At 36.0% G+C, this 22,266-nt stretch overlaps 1 protein-coding gene across 5 annotated transcripts in view; it reads left to right on the plus strand.

Annotated features, from left to right (window-relative positions):
• ARHGAP15 (Rho GTPase activating protein 15) overlaps positions 1 to 22,266 on the plus strand; it is a 598,478-nt gene that overhangs the window by 396,323 nt on the left and 179,889 nt on the right. For all 5 annotated transcript variants that reach the window (XM_037020776.2, XM_037020777.2, XM_037020774.2 and 2 more), the window contains one exon: positions 16,141 to 16,218. In XM_037020776.2, the coding sequence (XP_036876671.2) occupies positions 16,141 to 16,218 (78 nt within the window). The remainder of the gene's footprint in view (positions 1 to 16,140; positions 16,219 to 22,266) is intronic.

The following is a 22,266-nucleotide window of genomic DNA, read 5'->3' on the forward strand; positions in this document are numbered from 1 at the left end:
CTGTAGGAGGGGAAGTTAAGGATACAGCAAAGGACCATGTGGTGAGGAGTGGACAGGGCAGTGGCGTGGTGAGCTAGTTTGCTACTGCCCTAAAGCAAAACCTTTTTCACAGCAACCATACTTTGGCAGACTGCCTGGGTTGGTGCTGGTGTATGTGTTGGGGTGGGGCGGGGGGAGGTCTGGACAGTGGCTGTGTTACCTAACTGAGGACTTTACTAAAGATAAATTTATTGATATGAAAAACATTTTTAAAACTATAATGTAAATATAAATGTAAGCTTGTAACATTTAACCCACAGTATAGCTACACACCTGGATATGGATACATACATCTGGATATATACAGGCTGACAATCACTTTCAGTGGTCTTTGTCTGACATCTACTACTATCCAAATTCTTATCTCAGTCCTTAAACTTGATAAATGGTTGAAACACAAATTACCCACTGGATTTAAATCAAATTCCTTATAAATATTAGATTTATAAAATAAAGTAAGAGAATCTTTTATTCAATTGTATCCAGAAGGCAACTGCCAGTGAAAAACTATATTAACCTCTAGAATTTATAGGCTAGAAAATTAAGCTTGATCAAAGAAAGAAGTCTTGTTAATTTTAAGGTAGGCAAGTTTATGTTCAAAGAATTACACCATTCGTCTTTGAAAGCATGGTCATACAGATATAGGGTGTTTTGTAAGGAAAACAAAGATAATATTTGTTAAGCACCCACTATGTACCACATGTAATGCTAGTGCTTCCGAACATGAGTCAATATTATAGATTTAAAGCCTATTTAATCACTAACTGATACTCCACTTTGTATTCATGACTCCAGTAAAATCTCATAAATATTTGTCATGTTGCATATGAAGAGTCAGTCTTTGGAGTGTGGATGAATCAGTATAAATCCATTGACTTCATAGAAAAAAAAGTTCAAGTTTGTGCTTTAATTAGGACAGACAGATGGTAGACTAGCATCTCTACTGTTATATACAGAAGACCATGCACGTTCACAGTATGGAAATAAAGGCTGATACGTGTTTCACATATAACAAAGGTCACCAAAGATGTCATCACCGAGGGCTGTTGTTAACAAAATAGTGCCTGGGAATATGGTTAAGTAGTCACAGCCTCATATTGTTTTTCTAGTGAGAAAAAAATCTGATGGATAATGCATTCTTATGCACGAATTTTCTCAGATGCCAGGACTTTACAGGCATAACTTCCATAAGCTTTAATGGGAGTTTTCCTGCCGGCACCTGTTATGGTATAAAGTTCTGACTTTGCACACATAATCCAAGACTGACTTGGAGCACTGGTTTGGAAAAGCTAATACAGTAAAACCTTCTTGTAGTGTTTCCTCACATATAATGTCACCTTTTAATATTTGGTCTGACACATGTATGTCCATGTTTTCCATTCAAATTCTTTTCCCACCAGAAAGCTTCTTTTCACCAGCTTTTTATGGACAGGAGCAGATAAAACAGTTTTTCTTAACTGGGTAAACTATCAGAAAAGTTACTAGGATAGAAATTGAATGAACCTAGAAATGAACTCTTCTTAACTAAAAATTGTTCTTGAGATAGACTAGATTCCTGAGGAGCCAGCAAAAACAATTAGAGTGCCACATGCCAAGAACAATGTCCAAGGACCCTAAAACATGGACCACGGGGCAAAATAATATAGTTGGACCGTATTTACCCATTTCTTTACAGATTAAAATATAAGGACCTTCAATATTTCAGGTTCATTTGTTAATTAGGATAGACACATGGTAGACCAGCATCTCTATTATTATATATGGAAGACCACGCACGTTCACAGTATTGAAACAAAGGCTGTGAATTTAACCCTATGGATAAATCAGCTGGATAATGTTTTCTGCAGAAGAGAAAAGAGTTAAAATTAATTCATAAAATTCCATATTTTTAACCAACTCCCATACCTTTTATCACCAGAACAAACAAAAAATTGATAGTGTTTTTGCACAACTAAAATGTTTGGAGATTGCATAGATAAATCATGTTATTAACAACAACCTCCCTTTTAAAGATGTTTGCAGTCTCCTCTTCTCTACTATTTCTAACATACATGGCATTTAAGAGTGAAAATAGGCCTGTACTTAAACCCTGAATCATTCATCGTCATTATCAGGCTTGACTGAATGGTTGGCAGGGGGGAATGCTTCTTATGTGTAAAACAATGTCAAATAGTGAGTTTTTAGTTCCATAGTTGCATGACTAATGTTGGTAGGTAGAATTAAAATTGTAAGAGACCTGAAACCTGAAAAATGTGAAGACAGTTACAACCCTGTTAGTGAAATTTCTCACAGGAGCAAAACACAGGATCTGAACAAGGACAGCTCCAGGACAGATCGGGACAGATGTCTTTTGGGTCCTCATTGGCCCCCTTCCTTCTTTTTCTTTGCCACATGGCTGTATTACTCCATAGTTCTCACTGAACACTGTGTCTGACTTCTAATACCCTCCTACTTGCACATCTGCCTAAGGAGTAGCATCTACAGCTTAGCCTGAAGTTCCAAAACCCTTATAGCTCTTCTGAGTATTACCTTGAGTACAGTCGTTTTAAAAGGTATCAGTAATTTGGCATTAGAATATTAGAATTTTTCCTATTAGAATATTTTCAAGCACCAGGGAGGAAAGGGCTAGTTTGATTTGTTCTCTTTGGAAGGCAAAGGGGAGAGGGTCCTACTGACACCTCTAGAAGCCTGCTGTGCTCTCAAGTCAGTCCCTCCTCCTCTCTAGGGCTTTTGCTTCTATCACAATTTGCTCTAAAGTTGGATGAAATAAGATCATTGTTTTCTTTTGATATTCTGGCCAATGAATTAATAAAAGTGCATTTGTTTCTGGGCATAACAGCCTTCATTAAGATTTGTTGGAAAACAAAACTTGAAAATAGGTTGGGACTCCAGGACCTCAGGAGGCTGCCGTTGTCCAGGGCCATGTCTCTCCGGATGAGGCTAATGAGCCTCAGGCCGAGTTCCTAGGGGAGACCTCAGGCTACAGGAAGGATGAAAGATGATGGAGCCAGTGGTGTCTACATGGGTAGCCCCACACACAGCACAGGTGCAAAAGAATGCTGCAGTGGGGCAAGTCTCCAAGACTGTTTTCTGCAGGCCTTACCCTGAAAGGAAACAGGCCTGGAGTTCAGAGATCTCACAATTCCGTGGAAGAGCAATGTGTCTCTTCATAAGGGTTTGCTGTAGAGCAATGCCCTATATGGATTTATATAAACTCAGCTTTGAATTTCAGCTTAGAGCATTACACTCAGTGACAAGAAAAATCATTGTGTAAGTTGTCCCTGAAGAAGAAAGATAATTTATTACACTTCCCATATAATGGAAAATTATGATGACAATAAGAAGAAACCATATTTAAAGATAAATTGTGTTTAGTCAAACTGAAAACTGTGCCTCTCCTCCCACAAGTCTTTAAATGCAGTAAGAGCACTCCATTTCCCTGTCTCTTGGTGTATCTGAAAACAGCAGAAATCCAAGCAGGGTGAACATTTGGATAATAATGACTGCCGTCTTGAATTAGTTTGAAACCAATATGGCACAACCACGTCCTCTTTCTGCTCATCTCCCATATGGATTATCTTTAACCTCTTATCCTCCAGCTCTTCATAGCTACATCCTACACAAGTGAAGTCTAGCTGTATTTGCTATCCTCTTAACTGATGTCTGCTTTCAGGACAAGATCTAATAGATTAATCCACACTAAAGTGCATATGGTTAGTGAGGTTTGATGTGAAATTCCCCCCTACCGCCACTACCCCCCAATGGGATGTAAGGACAAAAAAGACAAAAGGATACAATTCTAGTTGCAGAATTTTCTAGACATAAGCAAACTGTGTAAAAGGAATATTCTAAGACAGAATTATCATTCCAGAACAACTGAAAAAATACCATAAATATAGCCTCTATAATTAATATTAAGACTAACCCAGAGATCTGATGACATAACGTCCAGGTCTTCAAACTGATACTTTCATTTATATCTTCTGTACCTCTTCAAGAGTCAGCTATAGTGAATGATCATGGATTTTCTAATATTATTCTCTAACTTCAAATTCTTCTCCCCAGTGATCTTATTTCATTCAACTTTAGAGCAAATTGTGAGGAAATGGGGAAATTATGACACTCTTTATTTAAATTTCACACAATGGAAAACATGAGATATATGCATGGCTTTGTTTCTTACCATTTAGAAAATCACATGTATGGGGTATACACTCAATAAATATTGTATTAATGAGCATCAACAGATGTAACACATCTTAGTTTAATATACCTTCTTTCCATGACAAGAGATCAGAAAGAAATGATAGCTGCTAATGACAGATGCTAAATATGTGTGTGGATACACACACACACGTTTTAATGAGACTTTTGATGTAGACTGATGTGACAAAATCATCCAGAAGCAGGAAATCTGGTTTGTATTACACTAGTGCTAGATGAGTTTAAATAAGGGAACAGTTGGCATTAGAATGCCTTTTTTTTAAGTTAGCAAGTAATGTTTTGAGTAACTAGAGTGTGTGCAATTCTTTGCTGGATGACTAACAGCCCTTGAGTAGACAAGAATGAAGTAGTCAAGAATGAGGCTGAATCTTTCTGCTTATAGTGTGATAATGGAAATTAAGACACCAACTTCAGTGCTAGCTCTGGGCTTTTTCTATGCATTTCTTTTTGTGCAAGTCCTAGAATCATAAATGACATTGGTATATGTTGACCAGGGGTAGTTAGAGCTTCTCATCGGGGAAAATGATTATGTCTTTCAGCTCTATGCCAGAGACCTTATATTTGTATCTCCAAACCTGGGTGTGGTATCTCCAGTAATGGAATAGTTTGTAAAAATACTTAACTTTTGATACTTCTGTGTCTCCTAAAGATTTTGAATTTGATATCATGGCTTTTAAACATCTTTCAGCTCAACTAGAGATACAAAATAGAACATTCAAGGACACTTAATAGACTTATATAGATAATATACCAGTTTTTCTCAAAGGAACCTATGAGAATATACACTCACATCATAACAAACAAATGTAATCCATGACATAATTTTTGGTAATAAACAAAATATCATTACTGTTGTTTGTTCACAAGAGAAATATGCATATATGCAAGAGTTATATTATAAAATACTTAGGAAATACATAAACTAATAAATAAAACCAGAATTGTTTTTATAATCCCACCTTATGCAGATAATCACAATTAACAATGCAGTGGATATCATATTATCTACATTATATATGTACTATAATGTATATAATAATACAAATATAAATACACTAATATAAATTAATATATATATAATATGTATTAGCTGTTTCTGGATATAATGTGAAATTGAATATATATCACAATGGTGTTTCCTTCTAAAGTTGATTACAGAGCATATACAACAACCTGAGTGTATTATTCAGATGTGTTGTGTATGTGAAAGTATTAGAGAGTGCAGGTGCCATTGTCACTAATTCATGAATTTTCAGGCAAAATTCACTGTTAATGCCTCAGAACAATTTAAATGCTATGGGTCCATAATATCTGGACTGTGTATTCTTTGTTCTTTACTATGTTCCCAGTGCTTAGCACACTTATGCAACACAACAAGTTCTTAATATGTGTTAAGTTTCATAGAGAGTTGGAGTTCACCAACTCAAGATCTTTCTATGCAGAATATATTGGAATTTTTCTGTCCTTCCAATCAACCACAGTTTAGCACAGATCCATCTGCTGGACAGCAAGGATTGATTATACACAACTCCCATCTTTCAGTTTAGCAGAAGTACTAACAATACCCATGCAATAGTCTTTCCTGTATCTTATAAAGAAAACAATGATTTGATCCACGTCTCCTGAGAAAGGAAGGCTCAGTCTTTTCAGTCTCATCTATTGTCATGGCCAGAAGCATCTTCTTTGACTAGAAAGGAGTCTTATGATAATGGCATTTCTCAGAAGTTTGAGAGAGTATCAAGAAGTTGAAAAGAACCATCGTGTCTGTTATCTAAATAGGACTTTACTTGAACAGGTCTGTAGTACATTTTGCTTTTGTGTCTGGAATCTGGCTTTCCTAACCCGCTTTAGAGGCAGCAGCCAGGAAGGACTCTCTCTCACCTGAAAGCTTAGCAGAGGCAAACCATCAAAACCCTCCAGGAAGTGGCTAGCCAAAGGGTCCGAATTAGAGGCACCTCCCCAAAGAAGATCAAAAGTTATGCTCCACCAACACAGAGACACTGAGAAATGGTTGAATGTGTTCTAAATTAAACTGCCCTGGTGGTGAGCAGAGATCTGCCAAAATCTTTCAATTAATCACTTTCACCTTCAGGGCAAAGTTAGGCTGAGAGTATTTCAATCAGTTTTTATTGGAACAGGGTTATTTCAGATATTAAACTATGTTGCACAAAGTAAAAATAATGTTATTTTTAAGTTGCTACTCTTGTTAAATAGAAGTTGGCAAGCGTTCTTGGGGTCTGTATTGTGTCTGTGTATTTGTGTATGTGTGTGGCTTTTCGCTGTGCCATAAGCCCCATCGATGTAAGAAAGTGAACAGCACTGAATTACAAGGTAAATATATTCATATAATCATTTTCATTAATAATATGTTACAAATAATAGAAGAAAGGTTTTAAGTGTATGATTCTCTACAACACAATTGAGATATTTTTTCCTACATCTTCAGCAGTAAGTTAATTAGAATCACCTGCATTTCCTTGGGTGGACACCAAATGGATTGCAAACAAAAACAGATTAAAATAGCTGCTGGAGCTCATGGCAGACAGATGACAAGATTCACAAGAAGGACAACAAAGCACTGAAAATGTCCGCTTTTCAAACAATTTTAGAGGAAATCTAGCTCTTGCAACTTCTCTGTAAAAGCTCCTTGTGAGGGTTTTGCTGAAAGACTAGAACAGCTTTGTTTCTGATCCCTTGATGAGTGAGAGAAATGTTTAAGAAAGATCACTTTACAGAGAGATTCAGGCTGAAATGCGATGACTGTGATTCAAACCAAGCCAAAAATTACAGTTCAGAATGAAAGGGGAGGGACGTGGTTTGGGAATCCATTTTCCCACATTCCTGAATCTCAATCATCCCAGCCAATGTTTAAAAAAAAAAGTCCAATGGAAAACAATGAGGTCACTTTATTTAGATGTTTTTTTTTTTTTTTAAAATGGGGATGGACGGATTGAAAAGAATGAGAGCAAATTTATGAATTTTAAATCAGTGTCTATCTCAAGTATGATGGGATCAAAGGCTAGACTTTATGTAACTATTACAATGCCATCACAGAAGGAGACGTTTTTCGGTGTTTTCTTCTTCTTTGTGTTGGTAAGCCTTTTATTGCGGGTCTCTAACTTGTGAAAGAGATTGTTGCTAAAATTTTAAAAAGAAAAAAGCATACTTGGGCACAGTCTACAGATTAGTTCTCCCTAGGCCCCAAGTGTTCCTTTGGAAAGACATCTTCAGGAAGCTGGTTTTCTTTCATTAAACCTGCTGGTGGCCATCCATTGCGGTTTGTACCTCAGTGTATGCTGGTGTATATATTTGCTTGCAAACTACCAGATGATAATGGCTGAACAAATTAGACTATTTATTCTTGTTACTCTTATTTAATTTAAGGAAACACTCTAAGTCACGATACCGAAAAAATGATTTATTTACATCATCACGATCAGAGCGTAACATAACAATGGATCACAGACATAAAAGAAACTCCGAGAATGATATGAAATGAAGCAAAGACAACCTCCAACTTCAAATTTCTTCCAGAGACGTGAAGTTTTCCTTCTAGAGAAGAGCTCTCACTTAACTTTGATCAGAAGCATTGGTCAATAATTGCTTTCAAGATGAGGGAAGGGGAGGGGAGGGAAGGGAGGGGAGAAAAAGAATTTATCAAAGACTTTTTCCAGGTACTTTGTTTCTCACTTGGCAGGAATCAGTTCAGTTGGTTATCTTTTGTCTTATCAAATCAAGGATATCAGTTTTCCTAGTGAAATTTCACAGGCCAATTCAGGGTCTTCTGAGATATTTCTTAATTTGAGATATTTCCAGAATGATCATAAGATTGACATAATTCTGTAAATCACATTTATGTTTATATCCTGCAGGGTTCATACTGTTTGGCAAAAATTCTTGGCTGAGTTTAGACAGGTGGTTAGAATTAAAGTGTGAGAAATGAGGAACCATACATAGGACATCATCCTTAGACTATCATTTCATTTTACCCAGGCATTCAACAGGGTATACAAATTATATCCATCTATATCACAGTAGTCACATTGAATCTTTTTTCTTCCTGTCTTGTTCCATATTTGCCTATTACTTAGTTATCTGTAAGTTAATAGGAATGATTTTACAGGCAATTGGCCCAGTAGTAAGTCTGAATGGGATATGAGTTTATTTAAATATATGGAGGTTATATGTGAAAATAAACCTAATACATAAAAGGTATTTAGCAAATGGAAACTAGGATCTAATCCTCAGTACTGATGTGAATTTTCACAGGACCTTTAACATACCATTACCTACATTTCTGCTGGCAGTATGGATAAACATCACTAATTATGAAACAATTAGTAAAATATTATGGAAAGAACTAAGTGGAAATATAAGGGGAAAAATCCAATAGTGATTCTTTTGTGTTCTTGGTAATATTTAAATAATTCAGTTGATTCTCCTCAACTTACTGAGGTGTCTGGGATTCTACTTAGAAAGAACTGGAGAGAAGGGAAATGAATGCAGTAAATGGTTTTCCAAAAATTTTCCCAGCAATGTAGTTCTATAAAAGAATACTTGATAGAAGATAGAAGATAGCCAGCCTTTTTCCCCCAGACAATCCCCAAATACTAGTGTCATAGATCTTTTCAAGGGTAAGAGGTACAACACAAAACTGCTGAGAAACATAACAGGTAATACATTTAACACTTAAGATATTTTGTCCTTTTCCTCCCCTAGTTTTGTCTTCTCAGGTACCCATATTGGACAAGGCTGGTTAAGAGGGCAAATAGCAAATATCACATAAATAAATAGACAAACAAATGCTTAACTATTTTTGCCTAGGATCTTTAACAGTTATATCTCCTTATACAACAGCTTAAACAGATTGTGGTAGAGGAGGATTTGATGATGATTCTAACTCCCCAAGTATTCAATGAAAAATCCTTGAGGAAGAATCAGCATCCTTCCTTCTGATCTAAGATTCCCTGTGTTTGATACCATTTTGTCCCTAGTCCCATACATTGTTTCCTTTACTTTGTACTCTTTCAGTTTTAGGACATTTAATTTGAGTCTGGACTTTGGCCCTCTCTAAAATACTGGCTATTTAAACCATAAAAAGTAATGGCTTGTTTATTAGCATCACAAGTTCCAAGCAACTTTCTTAGAAAAAAAAAGCACCTTCTTCTCTTAGTGACCTCTTTTCAGTCTAATATTTTTTTTAAGCAACAATACTTATCTTTTTCATATCTTAAGAGGACAAAGTTATTTTCCTTATGAATCTACTATAAAATATCTGGTAGATGAAAAATTCATTTCATTCAGATATGAGCAATTGAAAATGGACTGTTCACCATGTCAAACAAACACAAATAGCAAGGGAAAACTGAACATAAGTCTTTTATTAAGATATTAAAAAGAAAAGGAAAAACTTGTTTCAACAGTCTTTGTGAAGCAAAATTTATAGCAGAGATCCAAGGAAAGGTACGACAAAAATATCAAAATAAGATGAAAATAGGAAAGAAAGGGCTCATGGAACAAATGGAAGAGAAATATAGAACAGTCTCAGTAATAAAGGAAACATTTGAAAATGCATAAATGAAAATAGGAGCTTCTATAAGCAAAGAAAAGGACAGGGGTGAAAAAAAAAGGTAATGAGAAGTAATACTGATCCTGTACCCTGTATTCTCTCAACATTAGAATTGGAGACACATAAAAGAATATTTTAAATATTCATAATCTAATCTCAGGTCATTTATATCCTGTGTGCCAATAAAGAAGTTGATTATACAGCAGTATATTCACAATTGAATGAAACTTTTGACTTCAGCATTAAAAGGGATGTATTTACAAAAAAGAGTACAGGATCCCCTTCAACTTGGCAGACTGAGAAAACATGTCTGATTCTCCTTCAAAAAAAAAAACCAATGAAATAATAGAAAAGATATGTTGAAGAAAAAATAAATCTGAAAACAGAAAAGGTACCATCAATAGACCAGAAATAGAAATTCCAGGAAGACAGAAAGCAGATGGGATCAAACAAGTAGAGAAATTAGAGCAGAAGAAACACCATTCCCAGACACCCTGATTAGGCACAGTTCTTCCCAGGGATGCCCTAGAGAAGATCCTAACTGGGAGTTAACAAATAAAAAGAACAGAAATCGGCAAGGGGACAATAAAGAAAGTAATTCACTAAATATGAGTAATGTCACTACTGACATCTGGGAAGCTGAGTTCATCTCCATTTCTCAGGCACCAGGGAAGTACCTACAGCAGCTTCTTGAGCCTGAGAACAAGTTCTACAAGGACAGAGGAGAGGATGCTAGGATGCTGGCATCTGAGTGGGAAGGCAGTGGAGGGCGAGGTGTCTCAGGTCCTCTGCAAGACACACTGAGTTAGAGAGCCTGGTCCAGGTGCAAAATAGTTGAAGTATCCCACACCTAATATAAAGTCCTCCTTACTTTGGTAACTGGGGAATTGCTATACTACTGTCTACTCACCACCCATTCATCCTGCTGGAAACCCTTGCTCAGCCTGCCCGTTTAAGAGGAAAGCCAGATTGAGATTGGGGAAAGGGGGATGAGTACTGTGCAAATGCAGAAATACCCATGACCACCATTTATTCTGATTAATTTAGCCTTCACTTAAAAGGGTAATATTTGAACAAAGTCCATCTTAAGAAGTTCTAGATGGAAAGAAGAGAGACAATTGCAGGAAGGACCTATCAAGAAAATAATATAAGAAAATGTTTTCTGAATGAGAGGACCTACATGTAGATACATCTCAGTGCAATTTTACTTTTATATGACTAAAGGGAATTTTTTTAATCCTGAAAGAAAAAGCAAGTTACCTATAAAGCATCACAAATCATCCTGTAAGAAAATAGTAATAGTTAAATAGAGCTGGCAATAGACACAGCCTAATATCAGCTTTTGAGACAGAGTAGAAATTAAACTTAGAGTTTCAAATTATATCTTGTCATTGAATTTAACATGTGTGAACAGATAAGTGAGTGATAGGACATTGGGAACATTTTGTAAGTTAGAGGAGGAGAAACAGTGTAAATGCATAAAACCTCCCATCATATTCAGCTCTGAACCCAAGCAGGATCTTCAGAAGGACCTAGAAAAAAATGTGCAGCTCTCTTTGGAGGCAGTCTGGGTGTTCCTGTGCAACAGTTCTTGCCAGAGTGAAAAGCCAGAAGACCAAAATATTGCAAGAATGACTCTTTTTGTGGTAGCTCTGGCCTCCTAGGAATTAGGAAGTGCCATAAATCTCAGGAGAGAGACTGTTTGTGCAGAATTCTCAGCCCACGTTTCAGACTCCAGAGGTTCAAATGCATTTTGTTATGTTCCAGAAAAACAAGCAAGCTTTTAGACACAACTCTCCACTGGGCTCAAACCCTCCATCTTAGTGGTTTGACCATCATTCCAGCTACCAAGAATGCCATCTAATCCACAATTTGCAACTATTTTTAACCCACTCATCTGCATTGTTAAAACTGTCTGTATTTTGGCAGATAAGCCAGTCAACTCTGGAAACTGTGCTGGTCTCTTAGATTTCTTTTTGGAAAGTGTCTAAGATTTATAGTGGGAATTACTCATGACAGCTGCATTCTTTCCACTGGGTTTAGACCACCATTTCGTCTAATAACTCCTAATTGTGTGTCTATCCTAGTCTAAGCTTCTTCAGAAGAAAAAGGGTTGGGTGGGGGAGACTTTTGAAAATCCCCTACAGCAATACCCAGCGATTTCTGTCAAAGGTAAACAGTATTTTGAACCTCAAGAAGGTCAGCTGATGATGAACAAATAAACGACCTTTCGGAGAATGTGGATTTCTTCAGAGAATTTTTTATCACTGACAATAATGCCAGTATGATATAAGCAATGTAAATGACTTAGTTTCATTGTGTTCCCAAAGTATTTTTAGCATAACAGGAAAAATTTCTGTCAGCATTCAGACTGACGGTGTTTTCTTAAATAATTGCCTTTGAAGTGATTTTCCTCCAAACTTCACGAAAGCACAACTTGGGTACCTTGAAGACATTGCTCATTTAAAAAACGTATGAGGTCTAATTATATTTCCAAAATAAGTAGTTTCCAATCCAGCAAGGATAATGTGGTCATGAAAAGGATGTCCAAATCCACCAATTTACATTGGTTTGGTTTGGCATAACTTTCAAAGTTCTTGGAGCAAAAAGAGGATGGCCCGTGGATCATTATAATTTGGGTACTGTTCCCAGGACTTTGGGGCTGCCATTCCATGAGCCATTCGGGCAAAACTAATCAACTTCAAGATGTACCTATATAATTTATAACTGCTAAAATTCACTGATATGTTCCAGACTATTTTGTAAAATGTAATACCCTCCTTTTTTAACACATACTTTGTCATGTTCCCTCTATTCGTGTAATTCAAAAAATATGATAGCAGGAGAGTATGAGCCATTTGAAGCAGGAGCCACTAATGTCAGAGATTGTTATACTTCACATCATATGTGGTGTTGATATCAGAATCGAAAGAGCTTGGAAGTTGTGTCAAGTTAGATTCAAATTGCATCCAGCATGTTTTGCTTTACTCCCTCTTACTTCCTGGTTTCTATCTTAAGCCACAAAGCAGTTTCTCTGCTGTGACTTAGTTCTACAACCACAAGGGTGGCACTGCTCTGAGTTATCCTCCCGATTCCATCCCCAGCCCTCCCTCCTTTTATCCCAAAAGAAAATTAGGCCATTAATTTAGGATGAGGCTCCTTTGTTTAAACAGTATAGTGCTTTCCAATTGCTCATATGTAATATATCCAATTCATGCTGCTCTTTCAAATGTTTTTGATTACTAAAATTAAAAAGAAAAAAACTTTTCTGAAGTTTATAAAAGACCAAGGGGGCACTTCTTATGTTCTAACTTTTAATTTCTGTAAGAGGAAAAGAAAGATTATGGATACTGGGGAATTTCAGTAATTGAAATTCAGCTTATAACTCTAGACAGCATATGCATTTCAATAACATATAAAATAATTAGAAAAGAAAGAGACCTAGCTTCAAAATATAAAGGCACTTAATTTTATACCTTGTATAAAGAGATATGCATATTAAAGTAAGGCTTAACTGAGGTCCTTATCTGCAGTAAAATTTTGTGGAAATTCGGATAATGTATTTATTATTGATTCTGATAAGAGTTCACCTGATCAGTAAAACATAATTAATTTTTAAAATAAATATATAGTACATTCTTTCACTTTCATTATACTAGATGTTAATTAACATGTCACATTTAATCATTCTTTGTAATAGTTTAGTGTGGTTAAATCTTTTAAAAAAACACTAAGATTTCTCATTTGGGGAATAGAGACTTGCATATTCCATTGATGTTTCTATTTTCTAAAATACCTTTTTTCTCAAATCCCTTCAAAGCAACTGATAACTCATGGAAAAATATGAGAACCACTTTCATCTAGTGAAATGTCCATTCGGCAAGCAAAATGACATTGTTCACTATTTGTGGTTCTTAATGATCTTTGACCATGGTTCTCTTATTCCAAATCTAAAGCTCTCATCAAAGGCCCCAAACATGTCATCATGAACATTTTTCCATAGACAATATGGACCAATTGAAGATGATCTTAGAGAATTCCAAAATATTTTTCCTATGGCTACATGTTCAGAAAATATTAAACAAACCCTCCAAGGGAAAATTTCAAAAGGGCACACTTACTTGAATTCATGTTTTAATAGTTTAAGAATCTACCACATTATGCAAAATTGTGTAGGTTAAATCTTAGTACCAAACACCATCTAATGACAAAAGAGGAAAGAAAATGATTAATAAATTTTAACACAGTCCAATACTGAAACTAAGAATCAAATACTTGAAAAATTTAATTGGGATTATTGTCATATTTAAGTTGTCAAATCTACATTATATATAAAAACAAACAGGAGTATCCTTTGATTAATGGAGCTATTTTGTGCCTCAGGAAGAATGAATACACTTGATTTTATAAATGTATACAATCTTAGACACTGTCAGGACACATGAATAGGTGTTCAACCTCATCCCAATTCCTCACAGATTGACAGTTCTTGGGAAGGGACCAAGACTCAGTAATTTATCATTAGTTTCTTCTGAAACTTCAAAACATACACCAATTAATACATTTGCTAATATCTATTCCATTTTAACAACATTACTCCAAGTTACTCTGTAGAGTATTCCATGGAAGAGCAAAAACAATAGTGAAGATGAATAGGTGGGGCACTGAGGATGTTCAGTGCAGTAAAAATACTCTGTATGTTTCTGCAATGGTGGATACATGTCCTTATGCATTTCTCCCAAACCCATAGAATGTATACACCAAGGCTGAACCATAATGTAGACACTAGGCTTTGGGTGATTATGATGTATCAGTGTAGGTTCATCAGCTGTAACAGAAGTACCTCTCGGCTGGGAGATGCTGATGACAGGAGGTCATGCATCTGTGAGGGACAGGGAGCAATGGGAAGTCTCTGTGCCTTCCCTTACATTTTGCTATAAACTGTAAACTTCTCTAGAAAATAAAGTCTTAAAAAATAATAGATGATTGTTTTGAATCATGCCATTAACACCAGTGTTACAAGTTATATTAATCTACCCTAATCTACTGATGAAATGTTTTGCTCAATGGCAGAAATTTTCCTTCTATAAAGTATGTAAAAACAGAGATACTAAAGGATCTCATTTCATGTTGGTAAAGAGCTTTACAGAGCCCTTATTCCATTAGACTATGACAATAATTTCTACCAATTTGTTTAATGCTTATGATTATGAACTGCTATGTTGAACCATGGTGCTATACCACCTCCCTAGAGAGGCTGCTGAGATAGCGGCCTCTGCATTGGCTGATAATCTCACCCAGGCCTTGCCAAAGAGCTACACACAACAAGAAATGTATACTCCTGACATTAAAATTATGTTACCAATATTTCTTAGGGAGAATAACAGTGTTTGATTAAGTGTTTCTCTTTTTGTTTTCCTGTTTCTTCATCCTTTTGATAACTTGGTCATGAAAATAACTAGATGCTATAAATAAATGTCTGGTGAAAAAGTGGTTGATTATCCAAACCTATTGCCAGGAAAAGTTATTTTGAATTATAGAAGATCAGTTTAACAGTCTGAAACTAATTTCACCATTTTTCAAGGATCTTTTTCCTTGACAAACCTCCAGGGTTTTTTTTCTGCAGGTAAAGGTACGCTCAATGACCTGTAAATACACTGCAGATTATCATACTAGTTATAGATCTGGAATGGAATTCTCATTCTGTAGTTTCAAATAAGCAAACCAATACATGTTATGCTATATTTTTTACAGGACAAAGAGAACAGAAGGGAACAATAGAGAATGTAATAGAGTAGAATAGAATAGAATAGAATAGAATAGAATAGAATAGAATAGAAGAAAAGAAAAGAGAATAAGAAGGGGAGGAAGGGAAGAAAGAAGACAAAGAGAAGGGAGGAAGGAAGGCAGGCAGGCTTTTCAAATGCCTTGGACTCTATTTTTCCAAAAACAGGCAATAATACATGTCTATGTGAAGGTTTTCCCCACCCCTCACCCGCAGCCTTACTGTTTTGTCTTTGGGAGTGAATATTAACTACACTGTGAAATCTCATGCTACCTACTGTACTTGATTGTTCAGTTAGACTCAGATTTGTTCATGATTAACACTCAGTGACCTTCATGATTAGTTTATTGAGATAAAATTGCAGATTGCTTGGTTTAAAATATTGAAATTTGTTTTTTCTCTGTGAGGAAGAGATATTTGGTATTATTTACTACTTTCTTCCTTCCCATATATTTATTCATTTATTTGTTTTACCATCTCAATTCTTATCTGAGTGAATAAAAATATGCCTTTTGGGTTTCAGGTCTAGATGTTGATGGGATATATCGAGTGAGTGGCAATCTGGCAACAATACAGAAGTTAAGATTTATTGTCAACCAAGGTAAGAGATGTTTACACTTCAGACATTTTTCAGTAGTTTCGTCTCTAATATGTTTTAGGCTCTGTGCTGTATGCATTATGACTATATAATAATCAAAGCTGTGAAGGGAAAAAGAAAGTTGAAGAAATTGAACAATTATCACCAGAGAAGTAAAAGATAGGCTCGTGGAGATGAATAGACTAGACAGAGGGACCAACCAACTAACAGTTTATGTGAACTAAATAATATTTGGAATATGAAAAATGACAAATGAGGAAGAGAATAATAAAAAAGCAAAAGAAGGAAAATTAACCTAGCTTTGAAAGTGTTACTGACATAGGATGGACACTTACTATATATTGATAAATCAATGAATTAAGGAATGATGGAGTCAAATACTAGAGTCCAAATCACAGATGTTAGAAAAATATATAATAGGTAAGTAAAATAATAAAAGTAGGAAATACATGTATCATGAAAGAATTACAAATTAAAACAATGAGATGCCAATATATACTTATTAGAATAGATAAAATCTGAAACACTGACAATGCTAAGTTCTGACAAGGATGTGGAGTTCCTTCACTGCTGGTAAAAATACAAAATGGTACAATGACTTTGGGAATGACTTAGCAGTTTCTTATGAAAATAGACATATTAATACCATAGTATCCAGCAGTTGTACTCCTTGGCATTTACCCAAATTAGTTCCAAACATATATCCACACATAAACCTGCACACAAGGATTTCCAGCAGCCTTATTCATAATTGATAAAAATAGAAAGTAACCAAATGTCCTTCAGCAGGCGAATAGATAAACAAACTGTGGTACATCCATGAAATGCAATATTATTCAGTGATAAAAATAAATGAACTATTCAGTCACAAAAAAGACTTGGAGGAACTTTAAATGCACATTGCTAAGTGAAAGAAGCCAGTTGAAAAGACTACATACTGTATCATTCCAACTATAATATGACATTCTGACAAAGGTAAAACTATGAAAATAGTAAAAGATCAGTGGTTGTAAAGGACTTGGGAACTGGAAGGATGAATAAGTGAACACAGGGAGTTTGTAAGGCCAAGAAACAATCCTGTTTGATTTTGTAATGGTGGGTAGGTGTCAGTGTATGTCGTCAAAATCGATATAATACACAACACACTAAGAATTAACCTTAACTTCAACTATGGCCTTTAGTTAATAATAATGTATCAGTATTGGCTCATCAACTGTAATAGATGTGCCACACTAAAGTAAGAGGTTAATAATAAGGGAAATTGTGTGTTGGGGTATGCAGACAAAAGGGGTATAACAGAATTCTATATTATCTGTTCAATTTTTCTGTAAACTAAAACTTCTCTAAAAAATAATATAAATTTTTAAAAATCAGGAAATGGGAAAAAAAAGACTTAAACATCGTAGGGTGGTATTACAGACAGCTCATAGGTTTAGAATCAGACACATAGGGTAAAACCCAGACTCTCTCCGTTTAGGTCCTTGGCATCTATGTATCTCTGTGCTGTGTTTGTATCAGTAAAAACAGGAGGGAAATGTCTTGGAAATATTTATGAGAATTAAGTAAGATAACACGTGACATTCCCTTAGTAACATAACAGACTCACAGTGTTGTTCAATATATGTAAGTTTTCCTCTCACTTGGAAACAGTCAATTGTGTCTCACTGCCTTCTGGAGAATTTGCACAGTCTTCATAATCTGGCTTCCACCTAACTCCTAGCTAGCTGCAGAGCCTCTCAATTTATTTCACACATTCCTAAGTATATCCCCTGGGTTTATATACTGTTTGTTTCTTAATGCCTTTGCATAGTCTTTTCCCTCTACTTTCAATATCCCTCTATTTTTTCCTTCCCATCCCACATGTACCAGCTTACTGCCTGGAAGATTTCTCCTTATTCTTCAAGATCAAGATCATAAATTATTTCCTCCAGGAAGCCTGCAACATTCCTTCAGTCAGATTCCTTCTCTGTGTCCCCATTACTTTGGGTAGTTTCATTTGCATTACTACAGACACATCTAACTTCTGATGCTCCTTCTATTTATTATAAGACCCAGAGATGTAATGCCATCCTTTCAAGAGAATATTATCAAATGTACTTACTCAGTGATTATATTTCACAAACATTCAAATGTTAGTCTTAGAATTAAAAAATAGGATTTTGGTTGAATTTCTGTCTCCTCCACAAAGCTTTATGTACCTAAAACGGTAGAATTTGACTCATCCTTGTATCTTCCCTCATTAGCCAGTAGTAGCCCAGGGACCTCGATATAGAGAGCTCTTAATATCTGTTGAATAATGTGTGTGCGTGGGTGTGGGTGTGGTAGATATAAGTATTAATACTGAGAAGCATTAATAGTTCTTTTCAGGTTGAACCACCCTTCTAAGTGTTGATTGTACTACTTTTGGCAGGAAGCCACATGATTCTTGTTTCTGAGAATCCCTGTAACTGAGAATCTCCACTTCTCTGTTTGCTCACTAATGTGAACCTTTGTCTTTCATAGTAACTCTCCTTCCTGGGAAAAATCAGGACTAAATCTTACCTCATTTACTCATACTGGCCCCATTGGACTGAACCAGAGTGCCCCCTCTGTGGGTCAAAATTGGATAAAATAGCCCCAGCCTCATTTTCATTACTGTTTATAACCAGTTAAAATCATTCTTGTAATATATTTCATACTGAAACCATATCCTGACTGGGATTCTAGACAGCTGGGCAACACATTTCTTCTACAAAGAAGAAATCTCAAAACAGAAGCCATGCTAGAAACAAACACTAGTTGCATTTCCTGCCTTTAAAAAAATCATGCTCAGCAGTTTGAAAAGACAAAAAAAAAAATCTGCAATGAAAATATGAAATCTGTCCATCTCATCTTTTGCAATCCAAACTTCAGCATCCTCTGAGGCTTTGTAACTGCTCATGTTTCCAAGAGAGCTGACAATGTAAAGCTGGACAGAGGCCTGAATTGGTATCTGGTAGCACAGAATTGTCAGTAAACTGTCTCCCTGGTTTATAGCACTGTCAGAATACAGCACACTCAACACAAATTATGCTACATTAGTACCTTTGATACTGGTGATTTAGTCCAAGTTGTTGTGGAGTTTTTTAAATTGGATGATAAAAGAAATGCACATACCAGCCTCTCTGAAATGCTAATAATCAGATTACCCTTTGAATGAAATTTCTGGAGTGGACCCATAACCTTGGTGCTGACACCATACCTTTCCCTCCATCTGAATGCTGGTCTCTAACAGCAGAACTGACTGAGACAATCAGTGCTGGGTACGAAGAGGCTGAATGTGTACACTGTGGCCTCCCTTTCTGTGCGTGTGCGTGTGTGTGTGTGTGTGTGTGTGGTGTACACACAAGGAAATGAAGGCAATGCCATGGTAATTCTATGAAAAGCATAAAGGTATGTGACTGCCATACATTATTTTTTGTATTAAAAAATGGAACATAAATGATTTTGGCATACCTTCTTTGTATTATCTCCTTCTTGTTCATATTCCACAATGTTTCCTTTTCAGAAGGCTCTAAATATACATTTTTTTAAATGAACAAGCCCTACCCACCATTAGGCTAGACAAATGAAAACTGATTTGGGAGATTTTCAAAAACAGTTCAATTGCAATTTATGTATTTCACTAACTTTCTTGAATGCTATAATCATCAGCAATTCTAAATACACCAGTTGAATGATTCAATTTGTTTTGGTTTTCTGTTTGACTCACTAAATCAGTAGGAATTGGATACCCTTATTATACTTCCAGATCAGATGGCATAAAAGTTAAATTCAAAGTGATCACTTTTGAAAAGCATTTCCTAATTATCACTTGTAACGATGATGGTAATTATTGTAAAAGTAGCGAACATGTTTTCACAAATTATTATGTGCCAGGCATCATCCTAAATAGTTATATCATTTAATTGAATCCTTCCTGCAATCCCATGGAATAAGTACTATGACTATTTCCATTTTAAAGGTGAGAAAACTGAGGCTAGAAATGTTAATAATGTCCTAACTTCATACAAGTGAGGGAGCTAGGACTAGACCCCAGGTCTCTCCGAACCTGTGCTGAAAACCATTGCCACAGTCCAGCTTTTCTCTTTCATTAACTGTTGACCATCCTCCTTATAAAAGTGGAGACTAGTTTTTCATGCTATGCATACTTTTAGTGACTTTCTATTTATCCTGCTTTCCGATTTTGGTAAGTGACAAGTATGCCATAGGACTTTGGCTAAAACTGTTCAAGAAAGAAAAATGCCTGGGAAAATGCCAAGCACTCAGTTAGAAGGAGGCCTGGCACTGCCATTCTCTGGAGTGCTTTATGATCTATGTTTGGACCAAGAAACTACTCTAGCACAGTATTCAGTTGCAGCCTTCAGGAGCACCGAGGACTCCTGATTTACTGGGCTCTCGGTGCATTAATGAGCAGCGCTCTGCCTTGTTTGTTGTGTTTGGTGACAGCTTTCAATGCCATTTTGCTGATGCAACTCTTCCTCTCCATGAGGGCATCCCCCAAAGAAAACTGGTCCATGACCTTGGATGTCAACCTGTCATCAGCCTGTGACACTGTGTTGACTCTTCAGAATGATCTGTGAGCTGATAGTGTTCTTGTGTGGGGTATTTTACAAAGGACAGACTTAAGCACTGAGTCTCTGCATAACTGTCTTGAGAACTTCTGATGGTGGGGCTGGGAAATCCCACCAGGCTGAACTGCCAGTCCTCCTGACATCAACTTTCTGGTTTGAGCTGCCCATCTAGGCTTAGTGCCCAAACTCCAAACTCAGTTCAGCCTCTCTTTAGTATTACTTACACATTCCCTTTCACCCTTTAAAAAAGGAATAAGAAAAACTGGTGTCCTTTTCAGAAAATACCAGTTATGAAGCTTTCCAAGCCTGTGAGCCAATGGGAGAACTATGAAGCAGTGAAGGAAAACACCTAATGGAACTTTTCCAGACTGATGTTTCTTAGAACACAGTAACAAATATTCCTTCTAACCATTTCTCTGAATGATTATTTCAGAGTTACTTTTTACCAGTATTTTAGACATGTTTTCCATATGTAGAAAAAAAATTAAAGAAATATCCTTAGGGACACCCTCCTTCACTTTATCACACCCAGAGGAATAAAATACATAAATGCCATAAATCTACATGGTCAAGAATCTTAAATGGATGTGTGGGCATGTATAAGTGTGTGTGTGTGTGTGTGTGTGTGTGTGTGTGTGTGCATGCAATTGTGTGCATATTATTTTAAATGAAAAAGGGTTTTTTCCCACTAATTTACAGTCTTGCATGTTGCCTATCTTTATTCACCCAGATCTTATTGGCATAATAATCCAAATTAAACATTGGCTTAAAGAGATGAATTTGCTTATTTTGAACATACTAAGAATAAGCTCCATTGAAAATAAAGTATTACAGAAACCATTTTATGTTACCAACTGTATCTAAACTACTTTTATATAGATTTGTACCACAAAGCCAAGCAAAGCATTAACTTTAGGAGCTATCCCTGTGCTTTTCATGTTATTTGCAGTGTCAAAAATTGAATAAAAGAAGGGGAAAGAGAAAAATATTGTGAACAATTGGCAGTTCTGTTCTTACAAAAGAGCCCTTGTATCAAGTACATTCATTTTTCTATCAAGTGAGTTTGTATTTCCCTCTTATTATTTTTAAAAACAAGGTATTTCCTTAAGCCTGCTTCACTCTTACCACCGCCAAAACAAACTGTTATTTGCTTTATCCCATTCCACAGGGTGGTTTTCAGTAAGTCAAATCATTGATATTGCACCTTTCTGGCTTTCATGTGACAAGATTATCTTTTAAAAATGATTTATTTTTCCCATTAAAGCTGAAAAGATCACTTGATCATAAAAGGGCCAGATTGTAACATCGTTCAGGGCATTGGAAACTTTCTTAGACCTCATTTTCTCATTTTTCAGCGACATTGAGTCAGGGAACTCAAAGACTATTGATGACAAAACTTGTATTGCTTTTCAGCTGCTTAAGAAAACGCCTTGTCATTAGTAAATAATGATGAACACAG

The sequence above is a fragment of the Manis javanica genome, chromosome 7 (assembly GCF_040802235.1).
Source record: "Manis javanica isolate MJ-LG chromosome 7, MJ_LKY, whole genome shotgun sequence".
Lineage (NCBI taxonomy): Eukaryota > Metazoa > Chordata > Mammalia > Pholidota > Manidae > Manis > Manis javanica.